Here is an 11,385-nt window from a genome sequence, read left to right as displayed (position 1 = left end):
AGACCTTTATGTTGGACTCTTATAAGTTGGGCCGGGTATAGTTCGGGCTTAGGCATTTGAATCGTACAAGTGGTGTACTTAACGTGCTGACCGTTTACGTGCATACGTGTTTGTTTTGATGTATACGTGCATTACTTGAACCGAACCTGACTTATGTGATAACCCTGTTAGGACGTGGTTGACCACTGTTAGTTCAAGAACTCCCTCTCTCTTTGTGTATCTGCCGAGCAACCCAAGGTGAGTTCACACAGCCAAGGCATGGGGTTCCCAGGGTGGGAATGGGATTGAATGAAATATACGTACATACTTAGTTAACGGAACTTAATGATATGAGTCCTCAGGGTGAGGATGGTGAATGATAAGATACGGCTAGACTAGTATACCTACTTGAACAGATCTTCGCACACACGCCAAGGGTTGGCTGCGATAATTATGACTGATCTTCGCACACATGCCTCGGGAAGGCTGCGAACTAAACATATTAGGACTTCGCACACATGCCAGGGTGGCCAGCGATACAAATATACATAGTCTAGGATATTTGGGAGTATTAACCCAAATCTTCGCATACATGCCGAAAGGGCCCGCGATACGAACCAATACTATACATGAACAATGAACGAACCAATACTATACATGAACAATGAACGAACTAATATGATGCATGATTAGATAAACGAACGCAATGCTTGCTATACCATTTCTATTACTGAACTTACTTTCTGTGAACTCGCTCAACTAGTTGTTGACTCTCTGCTGCATGCCTTGCAGGGCCTTAGGTACTTTATGGAGCTTGCACAGGGAGGAGCAGGTCGTTGTGGGCAAAGGATCGTGAATGCTATTTCAACACTTATGATATTTCATACGTTAACACTTATGTTTGAGTTTTGCTTAAATGCTTCCGCTATACTTAACTATATTACACGTTCAATATGATTGGTGGTTAAGATCCTGGTCATGTCACGCTCCCAAGCGGTGATACTCCGCAGGTGGATTTTGGGGGTGTGACAAAGGGTATTCCAACTCGGATTTCGGATGCTGCAAAGTCAATGCAAAATCAACAACTGCATGATGCCAGTTCTATGGACCTCGCTTGGTTACCTGGCAGTGTAAGAAACAAACGTCTGTGGCGCTATCCACATGTGAAGCGGAGTACGTGTCTGCCAGCAGTTGCTGCTCTCAGATCCTGTGGATACATCAACAGATGCGTGACTACGGTTTGCAGTTTCTTAACACACCTCTTTTTGTTGATAATGAGGCCGCAATTAATATAACAAAGAATCTAGTTCATCACGCTAAATGTAGGACCGATTTTTCGACCGTTCGATTGCGTAACGAATGTTTCACGTGCGGAATCCGTGAACGAACGTGACCGAACACACGATAACGTACTACTAATGTGATTCCATTGCTAAACTTGACGTGTACGGTACAAGAATCACAAATACAATACTTTCTCTCTCTACTTTCTCTCTCTAGAAAGTCTTCTCTCCAAGTCTTCTCCAAATCTTCTATCAAAATCTAACTCAACTAGTGACATAATCCCCTATTTATATGGTCAAGGCTATTTAATGAAAGTTCACATTAATTACAAGTTTGCCACCTTGCCATTTCTAACTAAATATGACATTATGCGCTTGATTCCTTCCGGCTTTTCACTACGACTCGGATTGACGAAGGCGATAGACAATAAATGCATCAACACTAAAACTAAACATATAGAAATTCGTCATAACTTTATTCGCGATTGTTTCGAGAAAAAGTTTATACGAATTGAGAAAATCCACACTAACGAGCAAAAGGCTGATTTACATACCAAAGCATTTGATAAAACACGTTTTAAATATCTTTTAAACTAAACGATATGATGCTTTTATCGGTATCGGATGGAATCATTGGCGTTGATGAGGATACCACTGTAGATGATGTTGAAAAACAATCTGCAATGGTTTGTCGATTTTTTACCTGTTTTGGTCTTTAGGGGGAGATAGGTATATGTGTATATACTTTCAGAAAATCCAAAAACAATAAAAAATTGAAAAACCCAAAAACATGAGAAAATTTCAAAATTAAAAAACAGTAGAAAAATGAAAAAGAGCTTGTATAAAAAGGGAAAATGATAGTACATCAGCTAGACAGTTACGGTATGCTAAAGATTTGTAAAGTTTTAAAAGGATTGAACAGTCTTACTGATGATGTGTTGATAGGTTTTTACACATTTAGTAGATTTGTTCGGGATATAAACCTAAAATTTCAAACTTGCGTAATTCGTGGGGAACACTACTTGGATATATAGGTAACCCCTGAAATCTCGTTTGAAAGGTCCCTTATTCTGAGATACTAGGTCTTTATACTCAGTAATATCTGGGGTATTATTCCGGGACTTCTGCTGAATGGATGTTCTGACCTAGTCCCTGAATAATACTTTCCGCAAATGCTTGAAACACAGCATCACCCTCAGCATAAAAAAACGATGAAACATTGCAAAATGCTAATCGTGTGCTGTTGAAACAAAAAGATACTCTAAAGGGGACACATCGAAAAGTCGAAGCCGTCATCTCTTTGCATATACGGAAGTATCGACCTGAGCTCTCACGGCCCTCGCATTTAACCCCTTACAGATATCATCTGTGGTATACTCACCTGTAAGACTGAATATTGGGATCTGGATACGGGAGTATATTCAAGAGGTGGGACACATGAATGAATTAAGTTCCTAAGACATCTAAATAGTATCCTGAATAAATTGAAATTTGTGTGAAAATTTAAAGTGGACCAGTATATCGACAATCTATGTGAATTTTTTAATTCTGAGTATAAATTGAGCTTAACGGTACTAGTGACTTGTCTGATAGCTGATATGATTCCCTAACACGCTCACCAAAAATATGTTTGTAAAAAGTTTACTTTCATTGCATTCTGTATTTTAGTTTCTGATCATTTCTAGTTTAGTGTGTGCATTGAAAATCCAAAAAGATTTTTGTTTTTCTGCTTTAGTCTACGACAAACCAAAGCAGAGAGTTGATCTTCAGATTCACAGTCTGATGCAGATGCAGGAAGTTGTTCTGAATTGGAAAATGAGTTGGGAGCTAATCTTGATAAAAATAGAGAAAATGAAAAGTTCATGCAAGTTCATTAAGTTGAAACTTGTAAATTTTCAGAAAAAGATTGATCAAAATATCAGTATGTTTTGTCTTGGATCAACCACGGTCATTAAGTTGAACTTGGTAGGCAAATTAAGTACCTAGGGTCATTCATTTGAACCTAGATACTTAAGTGGATTTCTCAAACACTGATAAAGTCAAAAGGTCAAAAAGTCAAAGTTGTTGAAAGTCAAAGGATCACTTGGATCGGACAAGCTGTTCGATCGGCCAGCATTGCTAGCCGATCGGCTGGCCTAGCCGAGTCAAGGACGCCTATAAATAGCCGGTCAAAGAGTTCAGTCAAAACGGTTAACATATTCGATCGGCTAACTTATTCTCTCTCAAACTTTCACTGATTTTCTTGATTTCTTGCATTATTACATTGGTTTGTTGGTTTGCTCATCATTCACAATGGCAAAGGTATGTTTTTCACATCCAAATCTGATTAATTTTGATATGTTCTTCGTGTTCTTCACTGTCGGTACTTTACTCTTAGATTTAGGAAGATTGAACAAGTTTTGATGAGTTTCAAACATAGGGTTTTGTTTGGAATGATTAGATCTAGAAGTTTACCGGATCAATTTGTGTTAAATCTTGATCAAACTTGATAGATCTAGGAATTTTGTGTGTTCGGCAGTCTGTAAGTTCTTTGTGAAATTAGACACTGTTTAGGATGAATTATACAACGATGAACATAGGGTTTTAATCGCGACAACATTAGGAACATGGATCTGTGATTAATTTGTGATATTTTGCATATAAATTTTTGAATCATCTGAGTGTTCATATCTGTTCTTGAATGAAGATGCCAGCCGATCGGCTAGCCCAGCCGATCGGACAGCAATTATAAGGTGTTTACTTGTGTTGTTATATAGAGTAGTTCATGCCTTGAAAAATGTGCCTTGATGTGTGAAGTGTTTGGAAATGATTTGTAGTGTGCTAGCCGATTGGTCAGCATTGCTAGCCGATCGAACAACATTGCAAGCCGATCGGACAACATCCTTATCATTACATTGATTTCTGTGCAAATTGTCAGCCGACTGGAAAGCTTTTGCCAGCCGATCGGACATCATTTGTGAATTTCATTGCTAGCCGATCGGTCAACATAGCAAGCCGATCGAACAACATTTTTTTACTTCGTTACTGAAATGCTAGCCAATCGGCAACATCTGCCAGCCGATCGAACAGCATCTGCTAGCCGATCGGACAGCATCTGCCAGCCGACCGGACAGCATTGCCAGCCGATCGGACATGCTAACCGGTCGATCAGTTTTATATAATGAAGTTTCATAACATTGCCAACCGATCGGACAGCAATACTAACCGATCGGACAAGCCATTCGATCCTCTAGTACTATCACATAGGAATTTCCAGTGTTAGAAAAATTTTCAAAAACACTCATCTTTTTCATCCTCATGGATCAAGACCTGTACACCTTATTAATATTATCTATATTTACACGGAAGAGGAAAGGACACAGATAAAGGGCACAACGTTTATTGTGTAATTGATTCTGATAACACAAAAGGTACTGTGGTTGAAAAGATGGCCAAATTTTTGAGAGAAAGTAGAGTAGCCAAGGCTATATCAGATAAAACAGTTATTTACGAATCTCATGTTAGAGCTTTCTGGAACACAGCAAGATATGAGGAATCAGACAAGATGATACATGCAGTCTTGAGAAAGAAGGATCAAAAAGGAAAAGACATAGATGTAGAATTCAAGTTTGATGTTGGAGATTGAAGGAGAGTTCTAGACTTGAAAGATTCTGACAATGATCCAATAATCATGTCTGAACGTCTTGCTAAAGGTTTGTGGTGCAGAATGGGATTTACTGGTCATATCAATGGAAAGATGACTAAGATATGAGGAATCAGACAAGATGATACATGCAGTCTTGAGAAAGAAGGATCAAAAAGGAAAAGACATAGATGTAGAATTCAAGTTTGATGTTGGAGATTTAAGGAGAGTTCTAGACTTGAAAGATTCTGACAATGATCCAATAATCATGTCTGAACGTCTTGCTAAAGGTTTGTGGTGCAGAATGGGATTTACTGGTCATATCAATGGAAAGATGACTAAGACAAGTTTTTCGAAGGCTTATAGATCCTTGCTGCACTGCATGGTTCATTCATTGTCACACAGGAAAGGAGCCTATGATGAAGTTTCTGATTATATTATGAACATAGTCACAAGTTTGGTATTGAACAGGAAGTACAACATTTCTCAAGTGATATTTGAGTATATAAAGGAGAACTGCCAGGCGAAAGGAGACAAATATATCATGTATCCTAGATTCATTATGATGTTGATAAATGATAAGATCAAGGATCTTCCAAAGATCAGAAGTGATGTCATGGATGTGAGAAACATTACATATGAATCAATTGTGAGAATCACTAAAGAAAGTGATACAAAAACGAAACAAATGATATGCAAGATCAAGGATCCAGAATATGTTGCTCCGGAGAATGAGAAATGGAGACATGATAACAGTGATTCAGATAATGAAAATGAAAAGATGAGCGAGATGGCTGAGAAGAAGACTAGATGGTGGTGTGTGAGAAATGGAAAACGAAAGAGAACACCGAAGTCATCCCCAACAGGTTCTATTCCGAAGGATGGAGATAAGGTTATAGTGAAAGGGGGAGCCTTAAGACAGTTAGAATTTATATTTATTAAGTGTTTCTAATGTCTCTGTTAATATTTGTTTTGTAGGGTCTTCTGGAGAACCACAGCAGAGATTGGTTGATGAAACTGTCTCGGAGCCATCTGTAGTCATTGAACAAGGAGTTGATCTTCTAAACCAAACTTTTGAAAGTTATCTGAAAAGGAATGAGGAAGCAGCAGCACAACAAGCTCAAGGATCGAGTGCTCATGTTGAGAATGTTACAAGAGTTGAACCAGAGATTGAAGCTCAGGGTAGTTCAAGTGAAGATGATTCTGAAGCAACTCAATCAGAATCTGAATTGGATCCAATGACTCTTGGAAGGGGAAAAGCTCAGCTGAAAAAGAAACCTTTAAAGAAGAAGAAAACATCTGATGAAGAAGATTCACCTTATGAACCGGATCAGCCAAAGAAACAAGTAAAGAAACGAAAAGCAGTTCAAGCTGGAGTAATCCCAAGGAATGTTAGAGCAAAGAAATCAGAAGCTGAACCACAAAAAGATAAAGGTGGAAAGAAAGAGAAACACATTCAGAAAGAAAAGGTCCTTGAATCTGAGAAGACACAAGGTGTTGAGGTACCAAAAGAACCTGAAGTGGAATCAATAAAAAGAACCAGTAGCTGAAAGAGAAACTGGTGGTGATGATTACGTAGAAGTCACTGGGTTTAAAGCTGCTAGTCCACGTCCTCCTTCACAAGACAAACCAGAATCATCTCAAAAGAAAGATTCAAAGGTTGATTACATGTTTGAAGGATTTCCAGAAGCAACAGAAGTTTACACAGAAGATATTCCTGAAGATGACTACGACATGTTCAACGATCAAGCAGTTAAAGAATTGGTACAAAAGGTTAACAAGTTGGAGAAAGAAAAGGCCAAGACTGAATTAGAACATGATATTTTGAAGAAACAAGTTGATAATCTCATGAAAGCTCATGAACAAGTCAGAGCAGTGCTGATAGAACAAGAAGAAACGATGAACAAAATGAGGAATGAAGCTCATGATAATTCAAAGTTGTTTGAACTGTTGACGGCAGAGATTGCTTCGTTGAATGTGAAGATAAAGAACTTAGAAGATGTCAATCAAACACACAATCAGCTTCTCAGTGAAATGAGTGAAGCTTCGTCAAACGAAATGAAGGCGATGAAGTTGGAAATGGAAGCTATGAAGGCAGACAAAGTAATGAAAGATGAACAACTTCATATGCTATACTCTGTCATGGAAAGTCATTTCAAGTTGGATGTTCATGCCACATTCAATGAAATAGAAGTGAAAAGAGCTGAAGAGAGAAGGTTGGAACGTGAAAGACGTTTAGCTGAAGAAGCCACCCAAAAGAACAAAGGTGTGATTGATGATACTCAAGAAGCTGGTGGATCGTCAAGCCAACCTGATATTGGTGGTTCATGATCTCAACAAGATATTCAAATGGTTGAAGTTGTTGAAGTTCAAGAACAAGAAATGGTTGAAGCTGAAGAAGTTAAGGAACCAGACTTCATGATCATTGGTGAGTCTTCTGAGCCTGTTGATTTTGACAATGTTCTTCGAAGAGTTGCTGTTATTCAAAGAAAGAGAAAGGCTAGAGAAGTTCTATTACTAGAATGGAAGACACAACAATTCTTTCTTGTAGGTAATGCCTATCCAGTGCCTTATAACGTTCAAGAAGTTGCTCGTGAGATGAAAGTTAAAGAAAGGCGTAGAAAGGCAAAGAAAGCTCGTGGAGAAATAGTTGATGACGACTTCGATGTAGAGTTATTTGGAGAAGATGAAGAATAAAATGAAGACGACAATGATGAGAAAAATGACAAGTCTGATGATAGTAATAATAAAGATGATAAAGGTGATGATGATAATGATCAAGGTGCTTCTGGTTGCTAATCAGAGATCCTATTGTTCAAGAAAGAATTGAAGAACTATTGAATGATGAGATCAATGAACAAGAGGATGACGTACAAAATGAAGCATCATCATCTGGAAAACAACATGTTGACCAGGTATTTCTCTCAAACCCAACTGTCATTTACTTGAATGTTCAACAAGAAGATAAGGTTGAGGTTAGAAGAACCAGAGTTGAAATGCTAGAGGAATTGGGGTTAGAAGAAGGAAAGTTCAAGTTTGATATTGAGGATGAAATTCCTCAGTCACCAGCTAAAGACTTCGAGCCCAGATATGCATTTGAAGCAGATCATTACGATGATGTGATTGTTGAAGACGCTTCAGATTCATCTGAAGATGAGATTGATTTTCATTATGCTGGGGTTGATGAGACGTTTCCTTCATTTGCTGAGATGTTCAAAGACAGAAATGAAGACGAGATTAAAAGAAAGACTGTTGAAAAGATCTCCACTGAAGGTGTTCCTGAAACTGTTCCGAGAGAGATTCTTGCAGAAGAAAGAAAGAAATGGTTCAAGAATATGCCTAAAGAAAGAAAGACTCTCAGAGCCATTCAGTAATTCACTCACAACAAAAATCTATCATGGGGAGATATTCCATCATGGGGATACCTTGAAGATCTGAAAGTGTATGCCATCAGGAGAGAAGAAGGAGTTCAATACTTCGAGTTCTTGTCTGATATTGCTTCTCTACCATGGTGGGATGTGGATGAATTGGTAAAGACTAAGAACATCAAACAATTCTACTATGGTCCTGAAGTTCGTCAACATGATCAAGATCTGTGGAACTACATTAAATTGCAAGCAAAGAATGGTTATCCTGATTGGAAGCCACAGTATCCAAAGCAGATTGTCAGAATTTTGGAAAATGGTGAGAAAGATATAACTTTGGATGTAAAGCTGCCAAAGTGTCTGAAGAACATGCCTCTCAGAGCCATCGAGCAAGAGTTTCATGATTTATTTCAAGGATGGTTTTATAATGAATCAACGACTGAGGCAGTTATCTCTCTTTATGACAAGTCCACTGGAAAATCCCGAAGAATCAGTATATTGGATCCAATGTGGCTTGTTAATTGCTCGAAGAAAGACATTGATTGTTTATTTCTTAACAAGATCGTTTATGAGAAGAGAGACAAAGCTCAAGCAATGCAATATCAATCAATTGTGGATGTTTGCTTCGCTCAAGACATCAATTCTGGTAGATATTAGAAGAGCAAATGGAGAGACATTGAAATTGATGAGTTCTTGAAGAGATACAAGCGCAGTCAAAAATCTAAAGAGATAGCAAAGAGAGCTGCTGAGTTGGGTAAACGAAGAATGGGGTTTGTGCCACCAACAGATCAGACGCCAATTGAATCTGAAGAAAACAAGATTCCAAAATGGGATCGAAAGCGTGATGGTGACCTAGAGTACAGGAAATGGTGGATGACTGAAGGTAGACACAAGAGACGAAAGATGTTAGAAGAAAGAGAAGAAAAGAGGAGGCAAAAGGCGAAAGAGCGAAGGAGGAACATGAAGAACTGAAGACTATGCTGGAAGGAACTACAGCTACACCCGAGGGGGAGTCTGTTAGTACAATAACGTTTGTAGCTTCCATCAGCATGTAGTCATGTTTTGTATGTTTGTGAATAATTTATGTTTGTATATATGTTTGTAAAGCAAGTCAGGATATGTCGTCTTTTTGTTAAGTGCTGACTTGTGTTGACTATGCCAACCGATCGGCTAGCCCAGCCGATCGGACAGCCCAACCGATCGAACAGGCTGTTCGATCGGTCAGCAATGTCAGCCGATCGGCTAGCCCAGCCGATCGGCCAGCACTCACTCTATCCTGACTGTGCCTATAAATAGATGTTCGAACAGCTCGTTTGTAACTTTTGCATTGTTGACTCTCTGGCAAACTCATGTCCATCTGACCTTTCAAAGGAGCTTGTACACTTTCATATTCAATTAATGGAAGATCAGACAGTAATTCAGAGTTGAATTTGTTCTCGTATATCTGTAGTGTGATTCAATGAATTCCGCGCATTAATCATATCCGATTCAACTAAGTTTCCAAAGAAGAAGATCCTATCCGAGGGACCAACAATTTGCTTTGAAAAAAGGTTTGTAGTATATACAAAATATACTTTGGTTTTGGAAATAGTTAAACGTATAGTATAACAAAATATACCTTTGTTACTAAAATAATAGATTTGGTAGTATATCACAAATATACTTTGGTTTTGAAAAATAGCATATCAACTGTGCTTTGTTTTTGAGAATAACATATCAACTATGTTTTGGTTTTGAAAGACAGCATATCAACTATGCTTTGGTTTTGATAATAGCATATCAACTATGCTTTGGTTTTGAAAATAGCATATCAACTTTGCTTTGGTTTTGAAAATAGCATATCAACTATGCTTTGGTTTTGATAATAGCATATCAACTATGCTTTGGTTTTGATAATAGCATATCAACTATGCTTTGGTTTTGAGAATACCATATCAACTATGTTTTGGTTTTGAAAATAGCATATCAACTATGCTTTGGTTTTTATAATAAAGTAGTATATTAAAACATATGTTGGATTTTGTACATAGTATATCAAAAATATACTTTGGATAATAATATCACATTTGAGAGTATATCAAGCTATACTTTGGTAGTATATCCAAAATATACAAAAGAACTGTGATTTGGATTCATTCAAACCTTAGTGTATCAAACTACACTTTGGAGACTATAGAAATATCACAAAGGCAATTTCTATTTGGTTAAAATTTGGTTTCTGACATTCCATACAATAGGAATGGGGTGTCTAGTCCTATAACACTATATCATACTACCAATCGGCTTGGTGAATGTATTAAAAGGAGTACAATCCAACAGTTTGTTTTACAAGTTTTGAAAATCAGTGTTTAAATCATAGATAATCATCTAATTCGTCAAAAGAATAAGTACTAAGCATGTATAATCATATAGTTTAAAATCATGAAAATAACAGATAGGCACATATGTTTCACCCCAAAACATTTGAAAGCAGTAAAAGAGGGGACTATGTACTCACTTGAGGTTAGTATCCTTGATTAAGTGTCCTAACGAAGCTCGGGAAATCAAGGAATCAAGTGGCACCTAGTATGGAATCACTATGTTATACAATCGGCTCCTAAGCCGGAAGATTGGGTAGAATGAGGTCTCGTAAACCAAATGAGCATTGGAACTCATGTGATATGGTTTAACGAAGTCTACCTTCTAAAACGGAACCTATCCTAAGTGCTTACGACCCGTTACGACCCATTAAGGTAGCTTATGCTACTTTAACGTGTCGTTCGCGCAAACGCGCGTTCGAGACGTCTAACTAGTCCTATGACAAGTGTTATATGCCTAAACATGTTTAAATATATTGCATAATCAGTTAAGTGGCAAATGCTTATGTTACATATGCTTAAATACCAATTATGCACGAAAAGGGCATTTTGGTCATTTACCTAAGGCATATAAACTACCTATCATACAACTACTTAAACTATGTGACCATACGGTATAACCTCGGAAGGTTATTCCCTATACAACTATGGTCACTAAACATGCTTGGTCGGATCCTAATGATTGACCAAACGGGTCGAGTTCGAAAGTCTAAGCGGTGGTTTAGACCGCTTGACTTACGACTCTAAGCAAGCACTAAACTAAAAGTGACGAGCTAAAC

At 37.8% G+C, this 11,385-nt stretch overlaps 1 protein-coding gene across 1 annotated transcript; it reads left to right on the top strand.

Moving 5' to 3' along the window:
• Window positions 1–5,026: 5,026 nt before the first annotated feature.
• On the top strand, window positions 5,027–7,215 carry LOC110869835 (claspin-like). The gene is made up of 3 exons (XM_022119049.1): window positions 5,027–5,750; window positions 5,863–6,378; window positions 6,422–7,215. Exons 1-3 carry the CDS (start codon window positions 5,027–5,029, stop codon window positions 7,213–7,215), a joined length of 2,034 nt encoding a protein of 677 aa, XP_021974741.1.
• The last annotated feature ends 4,170 nt before the right edge of the window (window positions 7,216–11,385 follow it).

Source organism: Helianthus annuus, chromosome 13 (assembly GCF_002127325.2).
Source record: "Helianthus annuus cultivar XRQ/B chromosome 13, HanXRQr2.0-SUNRISE, whole genome shotgun sequence".
In the NCBI taxonomy this organism is placed as follows: Eukaryota; Viridiplantae; Streptophyta; class Magnoliopsida; order Asterales; family Asteraceae; genus Helianthus; species Helianthus annuus.
Note: the sequence above shows the minus strand (reverse complement) of the source record. Positions and strands in the feature narration are given on the sequence as shown.